General features: G+C 41.1%; 1 protein-coding gene across 1 annotated transcript in view; it reads right to left on the bottom strand.

Annotated features, from left to right (window-relative positions):
- Nucleotides 1-5,286: 5,286 nt before the first annotated feature.
- The window catches only part of LOC133455911 (phosphoinositide 3-kinase regulatory subunit 6), a 69,670-nt gene continuing 51,710 nt past the window's right edge, over nucleotides 5,287-23,246 (bottom strand). The window contains exons 15-21 of the mRNA XM_061734640.1: nucleotides 14,121-14,228; nucleotides 13,909-14,011; nucleotides 13,712-13,773; nucleotides 12,998-13,088; nucleotides 9,079-9,140; nucleotides 8,865-8,974; nucleotides 5,287-6,337 (exon numbers count right to left, since the gene is read on the bottom strand). Coding sequence (XP_061590624.1) covers nucleotides 6,181-6,337; nucleotides 8,865-8,974; nucleotides 9,079-9,140; nucleotides 12,998-13,088; nucleotides 13,712-13,773; nucleotides 13,909-14,011; nucleotides 14,121-14,228 — 693 coding nt within the window. The 3' untranslated portion in view covers nucleotides 5,287-6,180. The remainder of the gene's footprint in view (nucleotides 6,338-8,864; nucleotides 8,975-9,078; nucleotides 9,141-12,997; nucleotides 13,089-13,711; nucleotides 13,774-13,908; nucleotides 14,012-14,120; nucleotides 14,229-23,246) is intronic.

The raw sequence follows: 23,246 nt of genomic DNA, 5'->3' as shown, positions 1-23,246 counted from the left end.
TGAATGTGGTTTTACTGCTATTTCAACATTTAGAGTCATCACCAGAAAAATAACTTATTTGACAATTTTCACCTGTTTCAAGTACATTTTCACTTGAAATAAGTTGGAAAATCTGATTTATCTTCTCATTACAAGCAAAAAAATCTTGTTCCACTGGCAGATTTTTCTACTTATTTTAAATGAAAATCTACTTGAAACAGGTGAAAATTGTTGTTTTTTCCAGTGATGAGTCTTGTTTTAAGTGTAATGAGATTTTTTTACTAAAATGAGACGTTTTCTTTTTTTTTTGTATGATTTATTTATGAAACTTTGAGCATACAAATACACAATACACCCCCTACACGGAGAGAGACTGATACATAGATGAATGCCGTGGAACAGGGTACCAAAAAAGAGGCAGTTTTATCCCCAATTCCCACCCCCACCCCTTCCCTCCCGTACAAGTAAAAATGAAACTAACGCAACTAATTACATACATAAATGCAAAAAATATATATACATATATATTTTTTGCATTTAGAATATTTGTCTAGAAATAAGACAAATATTCTTGTTAAGATTGTGAGTTTTTGCAGTGATCCATTTTACTTATCCTGTGAAGGACAGAGTCATATTGATAAGTTCAGAAAACTATTTTTTATTGTTGTGTTTTGATGTATTTGATGTAAGCCCAGTGGATATTTAAAGCTTACAGAAGGCTGCATTTAACTGCTGCTATGTCATTCCTGCAGTATTTCTGCAGGTGTTTTGGTCGGTGCTATTATTTTTTTTTACAACTCGAGTACTGCTTTACATACCACACTTATTTCACCTTTCAGAAATAGAAATAAGGGACGCCCTAATTTCAGCAGCCCAGGCGCCAAAAAAAAAGGACATCCCCAAAACTTTTAAACTGCATAGAAATGTATTTATTTTATATTAAAAAACAAAATGCTTTGATTTAAAGTTTAAAGTGCTTTAATAGCATTGAACTTGCATGACTGTACAGACAGCCAACCATCCTAGCAACTCAAATAGCCTATATGCTATGTACGTCCACATCAGCCAAGATGTATAATATACAGTAGCTACAGGTGAAGGTCGGAAAATTAGAATATGGTGTAAAAGTTAATTTATTTCAATAATTCAACTTAAAAGGCAAAACTTACATAGTCTCATTACATGCAAATTAAGATATGTTAAACCTTTATTTGTCATAATTTTGATGATTGAATTGTTTATTGATTTCATAAAATATTCAAATTTTTTGAGATTTTTTATTTGGGGTTTTCATAAACTGTGAGTGATAATCATCAAAATTATAACAAATAAAGGCTTGAAATATCTCACTTTTAATGTATTGGGAAATAATATATTTGTTTCACCTTTAGTTGAATTTACTACGAATGAAGTTTTGCAATATATTCAAATTTTCTGACCTTCACCTGTATATTATGACATCAATAAGAGCATAATATATGTCCGCATTGGTTCAATATGGAACGTAACTTTTAATTCCCAATTACGTAAAGATTCCGTATTTTAAGGGACGGGTGGCGACCCTAAATATATGAATACATAAATAAATACAATTACATAACTCCATTAACCCCCCCACTAACCCCACCCACATCATTACATTAGCAACGTCACTATCGTGGTATTTATCACAATTTCTAACTACATTGAGCTGTATATTCCATACACTATACAGTACATCACAAAATGTATATTAAACATATATATTAAACATTGTGTATGTCTGTACCCAAAAGGAACCTTTTCAGTTGCTTTAGTAATGGATTATGGCAACCTGTTCCACTGTGAGATGTATTGGACATAGAAGTTCTTTTCATTGCATTTGATCTTGGTAAAGGAATGGAAACATGACCCCTGCTAACTTGTCTTGTCCCGTGCTCATGTCTGTTGGGAAAAGGTTATTTTTGAGTACAGGCAGTTTGGTTGTTTAGACACAGTTATATTCCTGAATAATGTTAGTAAATTACGTGTTAATCTGTCCTCTACTTTCATCCAGGCAAGATTACAATGCATTTGGTCAACACCCTTTCTCATAGAATACCCGAGTGCAAGGAGCTGCTCTATTCTGCACTATCTGAAGTTTCTTTTTACTTATCCTGTGAAGGATACTGATATGCTGCACTTGACCAGATAGCTGAGCAGCAGTCAAGGTGTGATAATACCAAGGTTTGAATAACCTGTCGGACTGTAAGTGGTGTTAAGTAAGTTGTTCTTTTTAAAAATCAAACACCCGACACTGGTTTACAAAACCAAATCATTTATTTACACCATTACATTTAAAGCAGTGAACTTGTCATTGATCATATTCGACACACAAAAGGATAAGAAAAAGAAAAAAAGTGCAAACTATTGAGTTTCAAACTCAGGCCAGCAGACACACAGGTGCACACACACACACACACACACACACACACACACACACACACACACACACACACACACACACACACACACACACACTTCAGTGCACCCAGTAACACACCACATCCAGTTTCTGCGGTTTTTATCAATACACAACAACCCCGTAGGTGTGTAAATCAGAGTCAAATCAAAACAGGCTGCTCATGGGCGTGTGCAACAAAGCAAACAGACACCGGGAGGGAAATGTTTCCCTTCAGAAACACCTGAAGCGCGAGTCATGTCAGATGTAAGACAGCCCTGTGTGACCTGAAGGAAATTTTATAAATTTACGCCATTAAAGGCCCGTTCCCTGCTTTGCAGTTTACTTATACTCACACGTACGTTCAGCTTGGACTGTTTTGTCTATAATGATATTAAACTTTCAACTCAGAAAACCTCAGAAGACAAAAAATCTGAAGAGCCATTCACTTCAAGAACTACAACAATCATAAAGATGTGGATTCACAGGCACCACAACGTCCAAAGCTGACAAAGTGAGTGGGTTTACGAAATTCTGCACAGATGTGAGGAATTAGAGGAATCTACCACTCTGTTACAAGAATCGTGCACCTTTGAGGATAAGTTTCGTTCTACTGTCAAACAGTGCCTGAGACTTCTTTCTGGTGAGTCTCAGGAAAACTAAACTCAGATATATTTTAATGTTTTTTAGGTAATGTCAGACTGGTCATTTAGTCCCTTTCCCGGGGTCTGGTTCAACTGGAGATTTCTTGCTCTTCCTGTTAATAGTGGAGTTTTCCTGTCCACTGTCGCCGCGTGCTTGCTCTGGATGGGGGACTGCACCAAAGTGGAGGTTCGATGCCCATCTGGACTAAAATAAACCGGCCCTGCGATGGTCTTAAACCGTATATGTGCTTGTGTTGTTCTCTCAGATGTACAGTAAGTTGCTTTGGATAAAAGCGTCTGCTAAATGACAGTAGAAGTAGTAGTGGTATGTAGATAATGGATTGATGACTGAATCGGACTGTATCCAGAAAAAAGGGGGGTTCGTCAAGAAGGGTGCTGTAAAGGGTGCTTCTTAAATACTATTTAAGTGCATGGTTCTTCTTATAAAAGGACCCAAATTATGCGGTTTTGATCTCTGTCCATATTGATCAAGCTCCGGCATATGGTTGTTTTACTTTGATCATGGCTCAAAAACTCTGGGTCTACAACTTAAATCTTCTATTTTTTTCACGTGCTGCAGTGAGCACCATGCCAGCCTCCTTTCCCACGTATCGCCACTAACTCTGCTGTTATTGATTACCTGCCTGAACCACCTTCCTGAGACAGTTGGAGGGGGTTTTATTCTTCACTGAGGGCCAAACCACAACCGCAATTTCAACACTTTTATCTATTGCTTTAGAAGTTGTGCATCTTATGAAATGAGCTTAAAAACTTCAAAGTGATCGAAGTGATATAATTTACTCCATCGTTGTTATAGTTGCGCATTAACAATATTTTCTAAGCACCTTTACAGTAGTTGTAGTTCTTGGTATGAAGACGCGTAACAGTGTCTAACAGGTTGTTTCAATTACTTCCAGGTTGTTATTTTTTTTTGTTTTTTACCATAGATGATGTGCTAAGATAGCAATCAATCGATTATTTGCACTTGCACAATAGCTTACCGGTACATTATAACAGGTACAAAACTGATGAGTCATCTGAGTGATGGATCAACGCTTTCAGCAGCAGTCGATGGTCCAGGTGAGTCCCTGTGTGTGTCGTGTGTCTGAGAGGCGGTAAAAAGGTAGTGTGTCTATGGAGTAGAGTAAACGTCACAATCAATTCTTCATTAACTCAAAATTACAAATAACATCATGTGATTATTCTTCATTATCTGCTGGTGACGGTTGGATAACACTGATCATCTCGTCACATGTTGGGCTGGGAGGAACCAATGCAACGATTTTTGACTTGGTCCCACAGGGAGCGGCAGCGCCGCCTAGCTCAGGTCACGAGAATCACATCACGGCAACGGTTCTGTTGGCTTCATCGGGCCGAGACCTGCAGCCTTCGCTGGAGAGGTTCAAGGCCGAATGTGACGCGGTTGGGATGAGAATCGGCACCTCCACATCCAGAAGGAAAAGGGTGGAGCATCCTCTCTGAATCGAGGATCAGATCCTGCCCCAAGTGGAGGAGTTCAAGTACTTTGGGGTCCTTCAACGGTCCGTCCTGGCGAGGAAGGAGCCGAGCCAAAAGGCGACGCTCTCCGTTCACCAGTCGGTCGACATTCCTACCCTCACCTGGGGTCACGGTAGGGTGACCGAAACCATAAAGTAGGAGATAGGGTGAGAAGTTCAGTCATCCGGGAGGAGCTTGTAGCAACCTGTAATGTAATAATTTCCTGAAAATGTAATAACGCCTGAAAATGTAATAAAATTTGCACTTAACTCAATCGAAAATGTAATAAAACCCAATAATGTAATAACTTCACCAATAATGTCATAAAATATCCTGACGGATATTGTAATAACATTTTTACCAACAATTACAGTATTACCTTATTACATTATTGGGAATTTATTACATGGTACTCAAAGTCTGCAATTTAACCCAATAGTCATTCTGGTGTTTCAAATCCAGTGTATATAACATTCTTAGATTCTTAAAACACAACATTTAGAACTCTGGACTGAAAATGAACATCTATATTACATTATTTCTCAAATATTACTATATCAGTTTTGGAGAAAAAAAAAGACCCACCTGAAAATGTAATAAATTCCCAATAATGTAATAAGGTATTACATTATCGGTAGAAATGTTATTACAATATCAGTTAGGATATTTTATTACATTATTGGTGAAGTTATTACATTATTGGGTTTAATAACATTTTCGATTGAGTTAAGGGCAAATTTTATCACATTTTTAGGCATTATTAAATTTTCAGGAAATTATTACATTATAGGGTGCTACAGGCTTAGACCCAGATGAGGTGGTTCTGGCACCTGGTCCGACCGCCTCCTGGTGAAGTTCTCTGGGAACGTCCCATTGGGAGAAATCAGGGGAAGACCCAGGAAAAGCTGGAGGGATAGAGATTCTCGGCTGGCCTGGGGATTTCTTGGGATACCACCAGACGAACTGGACGGGAGGCAGGGGAGAGGGAGGTCTGGGCTCCTTCAGCTGCCGCCCCCGCGACCCGGCCATGGATAGGCGGTACAAGACGGATGGATGGGTGAATATCGCGCTACATCTTATTCTATGTGCAATTACAGATTCTCAACATGGACTCCATGCTTATTTTTCGAGGGGCAGACTGGACGGTTGCTCCAGGACCACCAAACCGTGACCAGTGGTCATTGTTCCTGTGGGACACGACCTTTAGCGACGGCGGTGACGATTCCCAGCAGGACGATTCGAAGGATAACAAAGTGCCCAGTGCGTCGTCTCTCCAGCATCACGAGGAAGTTGCTTTTTGGTTGTTATTTGAATCTCCACAATGACCGGTTGTAATTATTAGAGTATACACAGCAGGTTATACGGGACGAGTGAAGCGCATTTCAGAGTTCAATCACAGTTCCTGATACTGTAAAAGCAGCTCGCTGGGTATTCAGCTCCAGCAGGATTTGATGCTGTGTACGTTGTTCAGATCGCTTTTGAATTAGAGTCTCTTTCCGTCCACGGTGCTGGTAAAGAGAGCGGTTCATTGAGACTTGGAGGTGATTCCCTTCTGTCTTTCCGTATATGTCTGATTAGATGGTTGTTATACAGTCCACCACCATTCCTGCTCTGTGACTTCTCAAGTCCACGTTCATGGCATCAGTTGATGATGCCAGCAAACGTGTTGATCGGTAGAGGGAGTGCCTTGCTCATGTACTTGCTCAGTCCGGCCTCTTTATCCTCTCCCAAGCTGAATTTGGATCTCATGGTCTTCTGGACGCAGTAGCCCGGATCCAGACAAGGGCAGATCTCGATGCTGTAACGGAGACGTGAAACACCAGAAATCAGTTCACTTTCTTTCTTTCTTTCTTTCTTTCTTTCTTTCTTTTTTTCAGGCTCATAATTATCTTTCTTTATTTCTGGCTCATTTCCTTCCTTCCTTCCTTCCTTCCTTCCTTCCTTCCTTCCTTCCTTCCTTCCTTCCTTCCTTCCTTCCTTCCTTCCTTCCTTCCTTCCTTCCTTCCTTCCTTCCTTCACGTACGTTGTGCGTGGATTTAACGCAGAACCATAAATCAGCTTTACACAAAAACATCATCAACAGGAATTTGTCGTTTTTACCGTGAGATACAAATTCTTACCGTGGGAATTTTTTTGACGGTATATCGTGAACGGTAAAATATTACCCAATCCTAGTTCGGGATCACGTCCTTCAAAAGAGTTGATACAACTCAAGCACAAATCTAATCCCAAATGTTTATCTGTTAGGTTACATTTATCCCGATAACGATAAAAATGATGATACAAAAAAATAACTATAACTATCTTAATAACTATCTATATTTAAAAATAACTATCTTTCTTTCTTTCTTTCTTTCTTTCTTTCTTTCTTTCTTTCTTTCTTTCTTTCTTTCTTTCTTTCTTTCTTTCTTTCTTTCTTTCTTTCTTTCTTTCTTTCAGGCTCATTTCTTTCTTTCTTTCTTTCTTTCTTTCTTTCAGGCTCATTTCTTTCTTTATTTCTTTATTTCTGGCTCATTTCCTTCCTTCCTTCCTTCCTTCCTTCCTTCCTTCCTTCCTTCCTTCCTTCCTTCCTTCCTTCCTTCCTTCCTTCCTTCCTTCCTTCCTTCTTTCCTTCCTTCACGTATGTTGTGCGTGGATTTAACGCAGAACCATAAATCCGGCTTTACACAAAAACGTCATCAATGGGAATTTATCATTTTTACCGTGAGATACAAATTCTTACCGTGGGGAATTTTTTTGACGGTTTATCGTGAACGGTAAAATATCGCCCATTCCTAGTTCGGGATCACGTCCTTCAAAAGAGTCGATGCAACTCAAGCACAAATCTAATCCCAAATGTTACAATTTGAACAAAACACGAAATAAAGTCGCCACCTGAGTTTGAAGTGACACGAAGGAGTATTTTATGCTAAAAATATCATTTTTAACATTTATTCTGAATAAAAAGACAAGGAAAAGAAAACGAGAGTGGCTAGGCATGAGACCGAAGAAGAGCAACTCTTAGGTAGTGTCTTAGATGCGAGTTAAAGACCTTGACCTTGTGTCCATAGAAATTTGAAACAAACCATAAACTAAATAAAGAGAGACATCAAAACTGTCCTTTAGAGAGCAACAAAAGGTAGGAAGCTTCACTCGGTAAGTGTACCCAGTCAGGTCGCCGGTGAGTGTTAAATTGATTTGGAGTCAAACATTCAAATGTGAAAGAACGTGACTTTGCTTTTGGGCAGGGTGGGACGTGTGGAGTGTAGGACACCTCATCAGGACACTGGGCTGTTTTAAAGCCCACGCACAAGATGGTGATAAATCACATGGACTCGCTCTCCACGTCTACAAGGCGGTTGCTTTTGCTGCAGCAATTAATGTTTCAACTATATCTATATATATCTAATGCAGCGAGCGGATTCTCATTCCTTAGACAACAAAGTCAAGACATCTTATGGTCATCTCTAATCGTATATGTGGGTGCAGCAGCTGGCTGCCTCACTAGCAAAGTTCTTTGCACACAGCACATCAATGACGGAAAGGAAAGATCTTAAAGCAAAGTTCTTTTTCACTCCAATAAGTGAACAATCATATAAAATACAGAACCAAATCCTTAACTTTTCTAAATAAAATAAAGTGTGCTGGTCAGAAGACTGTGTTGCTCTAAGGTCCAGTGACTTACCGCATATTCATTATACACACAGCAGTCAATAGTAATGCAATAATCTGCTTTATCACTAGTCATTAGTTAGAACAAGAAATGAAACCGAAGGATACAACAGTATATGAAAACTAGGGATGGGCGATATTTTACCATAAGGAAGGAAGGAAGAAAGAAAGAAAGAAAGAAAGAAAGAAAGAAAGAAAGAAAGAAAGAAAGAAAGAAAGAAAGAAAGAAAGAAAGAAAGAAAGAGGGGGGATATATATTGTTTTTTGGCACTACCTTGTTCTCTATAGCTGATATAACATGAATTACTCCTATGTGGGATCAATAAAGTTCCTATTTTTGCCATCTGAGAAAATTAAATATATAATATTTGGTGCCTAACTGTTTCCCAAGTATATTAGTGCGTGTGTGAATGAATAAATGAGACGTAAAACGTAAATTTCTTTGTAGAAAGGCGCTTTATGAAAATAAGTCCATTTACTTGTATTAGTTTACAGCGCAGTCTTGCCACTTCAATATGGCGGCGGCGTTGACGTACGGCTCAGTGCTCGATGGGGCGTCTACGTATATATGTCTATGACCAGAGTTACATGAGACTGTTTTTTAACCCTGGGGGTGTGTAAGACCACCGGCCTTTAACCGATGGTGTGAGGACCAACGAAGACGACTGCGTTACCTCTGCACGTCCCTGTAGGTCCTTCGTCCGTCTCTGTCCAGCGTGAGAGTGAAGCATCGTCTCTCCAGCGAGCGAATCTTTATGTCGCTGGTGCGAATCTTTGACTGCGGCTGATTTCAAAATAAAATGGTAAAGATTAAATTATATATATATATATATATATAGAGAGAAATTTCTGACTGATATTTGACTTCGATGGCATTGTTTGACTCACTGCAGCGTTGTTCTTTGCCTTTCCTGGAGGTTCATTCAGAGTCAGCGTCAAACAGTTGAGATCTATCAGATCAAGGATGAGAAAACATGTGGAGACAGATTTGGAAAAAGAAAACATTTTGATATTTCAGTACTAGCCTGGCCAACCAGACCCAGTTGATTTGAGAAAACTAACTCTTGTGCAGCAGGTGAAGCCACAGCCGAGGCAGAGCGTTTTCGTGGGCGCGTTGCCTGGTGGTGCAGGCAGATCAGGCGTGTGATAACAAACTGAAAACTAAAAGAGGAAGGTGTGACCGCAGGTGAGACGGTGAGAAACCAGGAGTCTGGTTCAACTCCCCCTCACAGCCACTTCCACCACCGTACCAAACCAACCGCAACACCGAGATCCAAGAGCCACTGGTAAAAACAACCAAGATGGCAGCAGAGTTTCTATTACCCGGTTGGATCAAAAGGGTTTTACTGCAAAACCGTCCACAATCGTTCCCCATTTTAGATTTCTTTCGGTGATATTAGTCTGTGTCCTATTTTAACACTTGTACTGTCTTTGGGTCAAAATGACCCAATTCTTCTATCCTTCTTTCCTCCTGCCATGCTCTCTCCTTCCTTCTTCCTTTCCTCTTTTCCTCCTTTTTTACCCTCCTTTACTCCTTTTTCTTCCTACCTCCCTTCTGTAATTCGTTCCTTTATTACCTTCTTTGCTTTTCCTTCCTTCTTTCCTTATTTTATCCATTCCTTCCTTCTTCCCTCCCTTCTTTCCTTTTCTCCCTTCTTTCCTTTCTTTCTCCCTTCCTTCCATCTTTTCCCCCTTCCTTACTCCCTTTCCTACTTCCTTCCATCTTTTCTCCCTTCGTCCTTACTTCCTTCTTTCCTTCCTTCCATCTTTTCTCCCTTCCTCTGTTCCATCTTTTTCTCCCTTCCTTACTCCCTTTCCTACTTCCTTCCTTCTTTTCTCCTTCCTTCCTTACTTCCTTCTATCTTTTCTCCCTTCCTTACTCCCTTTCCTACTTCCTTCCTTCTTTTCTCCTTTCTTCCTTACTTCCTTCTTTCCTTTCTTCCATCTTTTCTCCCTTCCTTACTCCCTTTCCTACTTCCTTCCTTCTTTTCTCCTTTCTTCCTTACTTCCTTCTTTCCTTCCTTCCATCTTTTCTCCCTTCCTTACTCCCTTTCCTACTTCCTTCTTTCTTTTCTCCTTTCTTCCTTACTTCCTTCTTTCCTTCCTTCCATCTTTTCTCCCTTCCTCCGTTCCATCTTTTTCTCCCTTCCTCACTCCCTTTCCTACTTCCTTCCTTCTTTTCTCCTTCCTTCCTTACTTCCTTCTTTCCTTCCTTCTATCTTTTCTCCCTTCCTTACTCCCTTTCCTACTTCCTTCCTTCTTTTCTCCTTTCTTCCTTACTTCCTTCTTTCCTTCCTTCCATCTTTTCTCCCTTCCTTACTCCCTTTCCTACTTCCTTCCTTCTTTTCTCCTTTCTTCCTTACTTCCTTCTTTCCTTCCTTCCATCTTTTCTCCCTTCCTCTGTTCCATCTTTTTCTCCCTTCCTTACTCCCTTTCCTACTTCCTTCCTTCTTTTCTCCTTCCTTCCTTACTTCCTTCTATCTTTTCTCCCTTCCTTACTCCCTTTCCTACTTCCTTCTTTCTTTTCTCCTTTCTTCCTTACTTCCTTCTTTCCTTCCTTCCATCTTTTCTCCCTTCCTCTGTTCCATCTTTTCTCCCTTCCTTACTCCCTTTCCTACTTCCTTCCTTCTTTTCTCCTTTCTTCCTTCTTTCCTTCCTTCCATCTTTTCTCCCTTCCTCCGTTCCATCTTTTTCTCCCTTCCTCACTCCCTTTCCTACTTCCTTCCTTCTTTTCTCCTTCCTTCCTTACTTCCTTCTTTCCTTCCTTCTATCTTTTCTCCCTTCCTTACTCCCTTTCCTACTTCCTTCCTTCTTTTCTCCTTTCTTCCTTACTTCCTTCTTTCCTTCCTTCCATCTTTTCTCCCTTCCTTACTCCCTTTCCTACTTCCTTCCTTCTTTTCTCCTTTCTTCCTTACTTCCTTCTTTCCTTCCTTCCATCTTTTCTCCCTTCCTCTGTTCCATCTTTTTCTCCCTTCCTTACTCCCTTTCCTACTTCCTTCCTTCTTTTCTCCTTCCTTCCTTACTTCCTTCTATCTTTTCTCCCTTCCTTACTCCCTTTCCTACTTCCTTCCTTCTTTTCTCCTTTCTTCCTTACTTCCTTCTTTCCTTTCTTCCATCTTTTCTCCCTTCCTTACTCCCTTTCCTACTTCCTTCCTTCTTTTCTCCTTTCTTCCTTACTTCCTTCTTTCCTTCCTTCCATCTTTTCTCCCTTCCTTACTCCCTTTCCTACTTCCTTCCTTCTTTTCTCCTTTCTTCCTTCTTTCCTTCCTTCCATCTTTTCTCCCTTCCTCCGTTCCATCTTTTTCTCCCTTCCTCACTCCCTTTCCTACTTCCTTCCTTCTTTTCTCCTTCCTTCCTTACTTCCTTCTTTCCTTCCTTCTATCTTTTCTCCCTTCCTTACTCCCTTTCCTACTTCCTTCCTTCTTTTCTCCTTTCTTCCTTACTTCCTTCTTTCCTTCCTTCCATCTTTTCTCCCTTCCTCTGTTCCATCTTTTCTCCCTTCCTTACTCCCTTTCCTACTTCCTTCCTTCTTTTCTCCTTTCTTCCTTACTTCCTTCTTTCCTTCCTTCCATCTTTTCTCCCTTCCTTACTCCCTTTCCTACTTCCTTCCTTCTTTTCTCCTTTCTTCCTTCTTTCCTTCCTTCCATCTTTTCTCCCTTCCTCCGTTCCATCTTTTTCTCCCTTCCTCACTCCCTTTCCTACTTCCTTCCTTCTTTTCTCCTTCCTTCCTTACTTCCTTCTTTCCTTCCTTCTATCTTTTCTCCCTTCCTTACTCCCTTTCCTACTTCCTTCCTTCTTTTCTCCTTTCTTCCTTACTTCCTTCTTTCCTTCCTTCCATCTTTTCTCCCTTCCTCTGTTCCATCTTTTTCTCCCTTCCTTACTCCCTTTCCTACTTCCTTCCTTCTTTTCTCCTTTCTTCCTTACTTCCTTCTTTCCTTTCTTCCATCTTTTCTCCCTTCCTTACTCCCTTTCCTACTTCCTTCTTTCTTTTCTCCTTTCTTCCTTACTTCCTTCTTTCCTTTCTTCCATCTTTTCTCCCTTCCTTACTCCCTTTCCTACTTCCTTCTTTCTTTTCTCCTTTCTTCCTTACTTCCTTCTTTCCTTCCTTCCATCTTTTCTCCCTTCCTCCGTTCCATCTTTTTCTCCCTTCCTCACTCCCTTTCCTACTTCCTTCCTTCTTTTCTCCTTCCTTCCTTACTTCCTTCTTTCCTTCCTTCTATCTTTTCTCCCTTCCTTACTCCCTTTCCTACTTCCTTCCTTCTTTTCTCCTTTCTTCCTTACTTCCTTCTTTCCTTCCTTCCTTCCTTTCTCCTTTCTTCCTTCTTTCCTTCCTTCCATCTTTCCCCCCTTCCTTACTCCCTTTCCTTCTTTTCTCCTTTCTTCCTTAGTTCCTTCTTTCCTCCCTTCCATCTTTTCTCCCTTCCTTACTCCCTTCCTTACTTCCTTCCTTCTTTCCTCCTTCCTTCTTTCCTTCCTTCCATCTTTTCTCCCTTCCTTACTCCCTTTCCTACTTCCTTCCTTCTTTTCTCCTTTTCTCCTTTCTTCCTTACTTCCTTCTTTCCTTCCTTCCTTCTTTTCTCCCTTCCTTCCTTCCTTCTTTTCTCCCTTCACCCTCCCAAAGACCCAAAGACAGCACTAGGGTTAAATGGTGTTGAGAGGCAGTTTAGTCTGTTCCCTTGGTACCGCCTTCTGGAAATCAATGTCACATCTGAAGGAACCAGAGTAAATTCTAACACCCCAGAGGACGAGTATCTGGATGGCTGGCCAGGCTAATGAAGTGCTGGGTGTGCTGAACAAAACACCGAACCTTCTGCTTCATTGGAGGGAATGACGTGGATCTGAGCCCCTGACGTCCTGACGGAGAGTCCTTTCTCCACGTCCCGTCCGCTCAGCGTCACCTGGACCCACAGGGGGACACACACCCAAACAGTCAGCACTGACATTTGAAATCCTTTGGAATCCTTTACCAATCAACATTCAAAAAAGATTTGAAAAAAGAGAAAGCAAGTATAACTTAAAAGGAACAGAGATTTTTAAAACACCAAGATTCAGGACTAAATCGATGGAACGTTGTGTTTCTGTGAAAGGAATCAGTTTATGGAACAATCTGAATAAAGAAAACAAAGAATCCAAATAAAACATTACATTCAAAAGAACAATTAAAGCCTGTATGTTAAGTAAATATAATGAAATTTGTTAGTTAAGTTTGATTGACATACCCATAGACGGCGGTAATTTTATTTTATTTTAGTTTTTTTATTTACTTAGTTGTTGTTGTTTTTTTAATTTGTAATTTATGTTATTTGTGAATTTATTTCTTGGAAAAAGGGGCAAATTAGATAAGATTCTTCTTCTTTCTGCTCCCTTTTCATTCACAATTTATGAACATTTGTATATGTATTTGTATTGAATTGTTTGTTTTATTTTTTGAATGAAATAAAGAATAAAATGAAATGAAAATTAAAGCACATAAAACCCTGCAAGAGTAGAAAAGGGAATATATAGAAAGCAGGTAACTCACTTTTTTGTATTTCATAGAGATGAAAGCTCCACAAACTTCCCCAGAACTCTTCTTGTGTTTATCTGTGTCATTAGAAGTAGGTTGTTACCAAAAATAAACCAAACAGACGGGATGTGCAGGATGACGACTGTGATCAGCAATGTCCGAGTCACTGCGGTGGCAACTATTCAGAAAAATGGCACATGCCATAAATTCACCTCTAACTGATGCTGTGATGTGCTTGAATTCTGGGAACTCCATCTCCAGGTGGGTCAGGAACACGTCCTCCACTGGATCCTTTTCTGCGCTGGCGAATGTTATCTGATGGAAACCAAGCAACTTTGAAAAAAACCCCAACCTGCATTTCCTGAAACTGTTACTTTCCTTTCAAGGTGATTAAAAAGTCCCCACATTGAGTGTGTGAAGCTACCTTAACGAAGTAGATGGTGAAGTAGACGGGCTGTTGGCCGCAGCGGACGTAGTAGGAGATGACGTCGGAGATGAAGGGCTCCTTCGTCTTCCCAGGGTTCAATTGTTGCTAAAAAAGAAGTAAAAACTCATGTCAAATTTACCTAGTTTGATGTTTTGATTTTTTTTTTTTCTGATTTCCATGGGGTCCTGGTGTTCCACGGGGTTCTGTACATGGGCCAGTCCTCTTCACTCTATACATATATCCAGGGTGCGATTTGTGAAAAAACCAGAGAGGGGGATAATTTTGAGAAATATTTTTATTCAGAAAAATTACCACACAACAGCGGGCCAACAGTATAGGCTTTATGAAAACTTGTTTCTTGTGTAAACCTTACACTTAAGCTAAATAACGTAGGTGGTAGGCCTATTTTGAACATGAACTGAACCACTGCATTTGTTTTTAAATGTGCCAAATAAAAATAAATAAACAAAATTTATATTTTTTAAATTCTTTCTCGATATCAGTTTAACAGAAAACATGGGAGCTCTCCTCAGAGATGCTGCTGTCCACCATCCCATCAGCAATGTCAGATCTGGTTTCATCTTCTGTCACATTTTTCCTCTGTATTTTTGGTTGTGATCCTGTAAAATATGAGGATATGCTGCTCTGGATTCTTTTAATTTTTTCATTCATTTGACTGACTGTATCTTTTGTTTTGGCGGGCCGGAAGTCGGACTTTTGGAATGCAAGAAAACTGCTTTCTGTGGGCGCGATGCCTCTGACTCGCTCCCGGTATCAAAATCACAGCACAAGCAGAATGGACACGGACTCTGTGTATTTTGGTTGTTATTACTTGTTAATAATTATGATGTAATGGTGAAAATACTTTGGGTGGGGGGGATAAATTTTGTCCCCACCGAGGATAAAATAATTCAGCAGAGGGTAGGACGTGTAAACCAGAGGGGGGGAAAATCTCCACCATCCCCACCGGCAAATCGCACCCTGCATATATCCATCATTATTCATAATTATTATTATAATTTTCATTAAAGGTATTGTGACATCATTTTTAACATGCTTTTAACACTATTAAAAGTCTTGGCCAACATCCCTCAAATGTGTCTAAAAGAGTGTAACAAGAAAAACTTCACTCTAGTACTCCATTCCTGGTTTTTTATGACAGTGTTTTTTTTGCGCCGTGAAAAACGCTTCCTTTTCCCCCTTTCCTGTCAATCATTCCCCCGCTCCTCCTCCAAACCTCCTCCTCCAGCCATAGCTCACAGCGGCGTCGGAGAGTTAAGCCGGGAGCGACAGGCGAAGCACGGAAAAGCAGCAGTCCACAGCAAACAATCATAAAAATAAAGGCATGCAAGCAGCAGTGTCCCCTTATCTTAAGTCCAGTCAGTGGCCGCGGGTCTTCTTAGCAGTTCTCCTCCGGTGATGAGAACAGAAGAGGCTCTAAACAGCTCCGTGTTAAGCCTGATTTATGGTTCCGCGTTAAATCGACGCAGAGCCTACGCCGTAGGGTTCAGCGTACTGTGCGCGTCGCCGCGTAACCCTACGCCGTAGGCTCTGCGTCGGTGTAACGCGGAACCATAAATCAGCCTTTATGGTGCGCTGGAGAGGAGAGGAGGCAGGGAGCTGGGTGGAGGGGGCGGTGATTTAGCGGGCCTTGACGTCACGGCCCGCCACCAAACCAGATGCGCCGTTTTTGCATAGTTATGCGGAAAATCCCAGAAAGCACACAATACACATAATATACATAAAAGTTCGTTGTTTTTTGGGTGTAATTGATGTCAAGACACCCAACAAAACACAAAAAATCAAGAAAAATGTGTTTTTCATGTCACAATACCTTTAAGCAGCATAATTTAAGTGTTTGCTTCTATGCAGATGATACTCAGCTACATGGATCCATGAAAAACAGATGAGACCAGTAAGTTATCTGGATTAGAGACAGGTCTTGATTACATAAAGACCTGATTGAGACATACAGAGATGTCTGTCTCTTAATTCAGATCAGTTCAGTTTTATTTATAATACCGTGTAATAAAATAACAATTATCTCTAGGTGTTTTCCAGAGACCCAGAACATGACCCCTGAGCAAGGACAGAAAGGATGGAGAACAGAGAGAGGACAGTCAGTGATACAAAAGATAAGATTTATCAGTAGTCTTTATCCATTAGCTGGAGAACTGAGAGTTGTATGTACGTATGACTGATCCATGACTAGTTGCTGTACTACAGGAGCGACTATATAAACAGGTGTAGACAGCAGACGCTGATGTGTTCGGGGGGGCTGCAGGTCAGGATGGCAGTAGACATCCAACAGAGATATCTATACAGACAGGTGGAGGTAAACACTCCACTAGTAAACACTGATAAGACTCAGGTTGTTGTTAAGACTAGAAAAGGCACGTCTTCAACATAACTTCATGGTACTGTAGATATGCTGCTATCTCCCTTTTCCTGGTTCTTTCCCTCTTCAGGGGACTTTTCGGCTCAAGGTTTTTCTCCCACGAGGGGAATTTTCACCTGCCTTTGTTTACTTCAGTGTTTCTAAACCACTGTCCTGGATGTTTGAGATGTTTCTCTGCTTCAGCACACCCTGATGCAGACGCCTGAGCCACAAAAAGACCTGGGGCCGGATTCACCAATATGTTCTTATGAACGATCTTAAGAAATGTCTTAAGATCTAAAATTAAGAAGTTCATAAGAAAGTTCTTAAGTGCAATTCCTCAATATTTTCTTAAGAACCGTCTTAAGAACTGTCATTTCTTACGAATTTCTTATTTTTCCTACTTAAGAACTTCTTAAATATGGCTGTATCCGAAATGGCATACTAAGTACTACATGCTACATACTGTATCAGTATGTACTGTATAATGCATACTAAATGAACGATTCAGTACGCCGCTCCAGCAGACCATTCACACAGCAGTAGCAGCCAAGTATCCCAGAATTATATTATATTATTATTATTATTATTAGGGCCCGAGCACTTGCAGTGCGAAGGCCCTATTGTATTTGCAGGAATTTTTAGGGCCCGAGCGCCTTCAGTGCGAAGGCCCTATTGTATCTGTAGGAATTTTTTTTTTTCTTTTTCTTTTTCTTTTTCTTTTTCTTCTGACGAAAGGAGGGCTTTTTTGCCCCCCTAAACGTGCCCAAAAAGTCACCAAATTTTGCATGCAAGTCAGGCCTGGCGAAAAATTTGATATTTAATGGTTTACATTAATGGGCGTGGCAAAATGGCTCAACAGCGCCCCCCGGAAAACTTTGTGGCTCAAGCCCCACAATACGGTTTGACGTACATGCACGAAAATCGGTACACACCTGTATCATGTCGCAACTTAAAGAAAAGTCTCTTGGCGACATGGCCGAAACCGAACAGGAAGTCAGCCATTTTGAATTAATCGTGTCACTTTGGCGCAATTTATGCCATTCCTTCGGCAGTTAATACGGCCTGAACCGTAACGTGCACCCAAGTGTGTTATACATCAAAATGTGCGTCTTCATCTTGCGACCACACGCATTACTTTTCTCTTTCAAAAGCATTACCGTGGCGACGCTAGACGCCAAAAAGCGCGCCAACCCTCCATCTGGTTGGTTCAGACCGAAAAAACTTTGCGCCTCAAGCCCCAGAATACGGTGTGACGTACATGAACGAAAATCGGTACACACCTGTATCATGTCGCAACTTAAAGAAAAGTCTCTTGGCGCCATGGCCGAAACCGAACAGGAAGTCGCCCATTTTAAACATTCTGAATTAATCACGTAATTTTGAAGCAATATGAGCCATTCCTTCGAGAATTAATACGGCCCGAACCGTATCGTGAACCCAGATGTGTTATACATCAAAATGTGCGTCTCCATCCTGCGACTACACGCATTACTTTTCTCTTTCAAAAGTGTTAACGTGGCGACGCTAGACGGCAAAAAGCGCGCCCCCCCTTCATCTGATTGGTCCATATTTGATAGTTCCCCAAAAGTCACCAAATTTTGCATGCAAGGCAGGACTGGCGAAAAATTTGATATTTTATGGTTAAATTAATGGGCGTGGCAAAATGGCTCAACAGCGCCCCCCGGAAAACTTTGTGGCTCAAGCCCCACAATACGGTTTGACGTACATGCACGAAAATCGGTACACACCTGTATCATGGCACAACTTAAAGAAAAGTCTCTTGGCGCCATGGCCGAAACCGAACAGGAAGTCGCCCATTTTAAACATTCTGAATTAATCACGTAATTTTGGAGCAATATGAGCCATTCCTTCGAGAATTAATACGGCCCGAACCGTATCGTGAACCCAGATGTGTTATACATCAAAATGTGCGTCTCCATCCTGCGACTACACGCATTACTTTTCTCTTTCAAAAGTGTTAACGTGGCGACGCTAGACGGCAAAAAGCGCGCCCCCCCTTCATCTGATTGGTCCATATTTGATAGTTCCCCAAAAGTCACCAAATTTTGCATGCAAGGCAGGACTGGCGAAAAATTTGATATTTTATGGTTAAATTAATGGGCGTGGCAAAATGGCTCAACAGCGCCCCCCGGAAAACTTTGTGGCTCAAGCCCCACAATACGGTTTGACGTACATGCACGAAAATCGGTACACACCTGTATCATGGCACAACTTAAAGAAAAGTCTCTTGGCGACATGGCCGAAACCGAACAGGAAGTCAGCCATTTTGAATTAATCGTGTCACTTTGGCGCAATTTATGCCATTCCTTCGGCAATTAATACGGCCCGAACCGTAACGTGCACCCAGGTGTGTTATACCTCAAAATGTGCGTCTTCATCTTGCAACTACGCGCATTACTTTTCTCTTTCAAAAGTGTTACCGTGGCGACGCTAGACGCGAAAAAGCGCGCGTCCCCTTCATCTGATTGGTCCATATTTGATAGTTCTCCAAAAGTCACCAAATTTTGCATGCAAGCCAGACTTGGCGATACATTTGATATTTAATGGTTTGCATTAATGGGCGTGGCTTAACGGCTCAACAGCGCCCCCTAGAATACTTTTCTCTGCCATAACTTTTGAATGGTTTGACATAAAGAGTCGTGGGTGGTGTCATGGGACTCGGTATAGAGTCCTTGACCATAATTGGTGAAAATTAGCCCCGCCCCTTCTTCTGATTGGTTGTCCCTATTTCCTGCTATAACATTTGAATGTTTTGACATAGAGAGTCGTGGGTGTTGTCATGGGACTCTGTAATGAGTCCTTGACCTTCATTGGCCTGAACTAGCCCCGCCCCTTCTTCTGATTGGTTGTCCCTTTTTTCTGCTATAACTTTTGAATGGTTTGACATAGGAAGTCGTGGGTGGTGTCATTTCTGATATGCTTATGGGGGGCGGTGGCCGTGAGTGCGAGGGCCCGTTCATCGCTGCTTGCAGCTTTAATTATTATTATTATTATTTTCCTGACAAAAGGAAGGCCTTTTTGCCCCCCTAAACGTGCCCAAAAAGTCACCAAATTTTGCACCCAAGTCAGGCCTGGCGAAAAATTTGATATTTAATGGTTTGCATTAATGGGCGTGGTAAAATGGCTCAACAGCGCCCCCTTGAAAACTTTGTGCCTCAAGCCCCACGATACGGTTTGACGTACATGCACGAAAATCGGTGCACACCTGTATCATGGGGCAACTTAAAGAAAAGTCTCTTGGCGTCATGCCCGAAACCGAACAGGATGTCGGCCATTTTGAATTAATCGTGTAATTTTGGCGAAATTTATGCCATTCCTTCGAAAGTTAATTCAGCCCGAACCGTAACGTGCCCCCAAGTGTGTTATACATCAAAATGTGCGTCTCCATCCTGCGACACCACGCATTACTTTTCTCTTTCATAAGCATTACCGTGGCGACGCTAGACGCCAAAAAGCGTGCCCACCCTTCATCTGATTGGTTCAGACAGAAAAAACTTTGCGCCTCAAGCCCCATAATACGTTTTGACGTACATGAACGAAAATCGGTACACACCTGTATCATGTCGCAACTTAAAGAAAAGTCTCTTGGCGCTATGGCCGAAACGGAACAGGAAGTCGGCCATTTTGAACATTCTGAATTAATCCTGTAATTTTGGAGCAATATATGCCATTCCTTCGAGAATTAATTCAGCCCGAACCATAACGTGCACCCAGGTGTGTCATACATCAAAATGTGCGTCTCCATCCTGCGACTAAACGCATTACTTTTCTCTTTCAAAAGTGTTACCGTGGCGACGCTAGACACCAACAAGCGCACCTCCCCTTCATCTGATTGGTCCATATTTGATAGTTCCCCAAAAGGCACCAAATTTGGCATGCAAGACCGGCCTGGCGATAAATTTGATATTTCATGGTTTGCATTAATGGGCGTGGTAAAATGGCTCAAAAGCGCCCCCTTGAAAACTTTGTGCCTCAAGCCCCACAATACGGTTTGACGTACATGCACGAAAATCGCTACACACCTGTATCATGGCACAACTTAAAGAAAATTCTCTTGGAGCCATGGCCGAAACCGAACAGGAAGTCGGCCATTTTGAAATCTGATTGGTCCATATTTGATAGTTCTCCAAAAGCCACCAAATTTTGCATGCAAGACAGACTTGGCGATAAATTTGATATTTCATGGTTTGCATTAATGGGCGTTGCCTAACGGCTCAACAGCGCCCCCTAGAATACCTTTCTCTGCCATAACTTTTGAATGGTTTGACATAGGAAGTTGTGGGTGGTGCCATGGGACTCTGTAATGAGTCCTTAAGCTTCGTTGGCCTTAATTAGCCCCGCCCCTTCTTCTGATTGGTTGTCCCGATTTTCTGCTATAACTTTGGAATGGTTTGACATAGAGAGTCGTGGGTGGTGTCATCAGATTCTTTATGGAGTCCTTGACCTTCATTGGCCGCAATTAGCCTCGCCCCTCCTTCTGATTGGTTGTCCCGATTTTCTGCTATAACTTTTGAATGGTTTGACATAGAGAGTCGTGGGTGGTGTCATCAGACTCTGTATGGAGTCCTTGACCTTCATTGGCCTGAATTAACTCTGCCCCTTCTTCTGATTGGTTGTTCCTTTTTTCTGCTATAACTTTTGAATGGTTTGACATAGAGAGTCGTGGGTGGTGTCATTTCTGATATGCTTATGGGGGGCGGTGGACGTGAGTGCGAGGGCCCGTTCATCGCTGCTTGCAGCTTTAATTATTATTATTATTATTATCATTATCATTATTATTATTATTATTACTATTATCATTATCATTATCATTATTATTATTATTATTATTATTATTATTATTCATTTCATTATTAAATTCATCCAAACATCCGATACTTCAAGCCTGGACTGAGTTGTGATGCGGATCTGCAGTATATCTGCACAATAAAGATTGATAGATTTTTCCACCAAATCGGTTCCAGGGCTGGTTCTGGTTCTGGTTCTGGTTCTGGTTCTGGTTCTGGTTCTGGGTCAGTGCTGAGTTTGGAACCGGGTTTTCTGTTTCCATTGACAAAGAACTGGTTCCGGGCCAGAAAACCCGGTTCCAAGGTAGAACCAACTCTTTACTGGACTAGAGGAAAGAACCGCTTACGTAAGCAGAGGGGATGGAGTAATTAAGACCAACGGCCAGTACTGGAGTTGAGGGGGGGTGAGGGGGGATGGCATTCCCCCTGAAATAAAAACGGTCCAAATCATCCCCCCTGTAAAACTGCCATCCCCCCTTTCCATCCCTTATGTCATTTCATCAATGAATGTGGTTTTACTGCTATTTCAACATTTAGAGTCATCACCAGAAAAATAACACCAGAAAAATAACTTATTTGACAATTTTCATCTGTTTCAAGTAAATTTTCACTTGAAATAAGTAGAAAAATCTGCCAGTGGGACAAGATTTATCTTCTTATTACAAGCAAAAAAATCTTGTTCCACATGCAGATTTTTATACTTATTTCAAGTGAAAATCTACTTGAAACAGGTGAAAATTGTTGTTTTTTCCAGTGATGAGTCTTGTTTTAAGTGTAATGAGATTTTTTTACTAAAATTAGACATTTTAACTAGAAATAAGACAAATATTCTTGTTAAGGTTTTGAGTTTTTGCAGTGATCCATTTTACTTATCCTGTGAAGGACAGAGTCATATTGATAAGTTCAGAAAACAGTTTTTTATTGTTGTGTTTTGATGTATTTGATGTAAGCCCAGTGGATATTTAAAGCTTACAGAAGGCTGCATTTAACTGCTGCTATGTCATTCCTGCAGTATTTCTGCAGCTGTTTTGGTCACTGCTATTATTTGTAATATATTATATTATTTGTAATCAGCACAAATTATCTGTCCCCATATGATAAAATCCACCACCCCCCTGATTTTTTTTTACAACTCGAGTACTGCCAACGGCAATAGCAAGACTGGGAGATGGAGACATTTTCAAATTAGACATACAAACGTATGTCATATTTGCTCTAATACATACATATTAGAGCAAATATGTTGTTGTTGCTTCAATTTTCGCGCCAATGCAAATGCAGCAACGTAACTGACGTTTGCAGTGACGTAATGACGTGGCTCCTCTTAGCACCCGGAGCTATGAAAAACCAAACCGGTTTTCAGCTGGTTCGCAAGTTGAACGAGGCCCAGATCCAGCACTGGAACCGGTTTGATGGAAAAAGGTGGTAAATGTGGCCCCGTGTTTGAGGATTGCACCAAAGTGAATATCAGCCAGGCTGTTTTTTATGAAAACAGCTTTATATGAACTCTGAATCTACTGGAATGAACTGGATTCATTGAATTGGATTAAATTGGAATATAAGTGAAATGAATAATTTGCACTGTCCTTGACTGGACCGTATTGGACTTAAAATTTAAAATCACTTTACTGCACGTCACAGAAAAAGGCAACTTGAATTATTTGGATTTTAAGGGACTTAACCACTCGTGTCATCTCTTCCTCTTGGCAAGAGCGAACTGTGACCACATTTTTTTAAGGTATGCGTCACAAAACAAACTTGATCTGGCAGGTATGAGGAAATGAAAGCAGGTAGACAGCGAGCTCGGCGTGTCTGACGGGCCAGAGCGTCTTCGCGGGTGCGTTACCGGGTGTGTGCAGACGTGAGATAACATACAGGTACTGAAAACTAAAAGAGGAAGGTGTGAACGCAGATGACACGCTGAGAAACCAGGAG

This window comes from Cololabis saira, chromosome 1 (genome assembly GCF_033807715.1).
Source record: "Cololabis saira isolate AMF1-May2022 chromosome 1, fColSai1.1, whole genome shotgun sequence".
NCBI lineage: Eukaryota > Metazoa > Chordata > Actinopteri > Beloniformes > Belonidae > Cololabis > Cololabis saira.
Note: the sequence above shows the minus strand (reverse complement) of the source record. Positions and strands in the feature narration are given on the sequence as shown.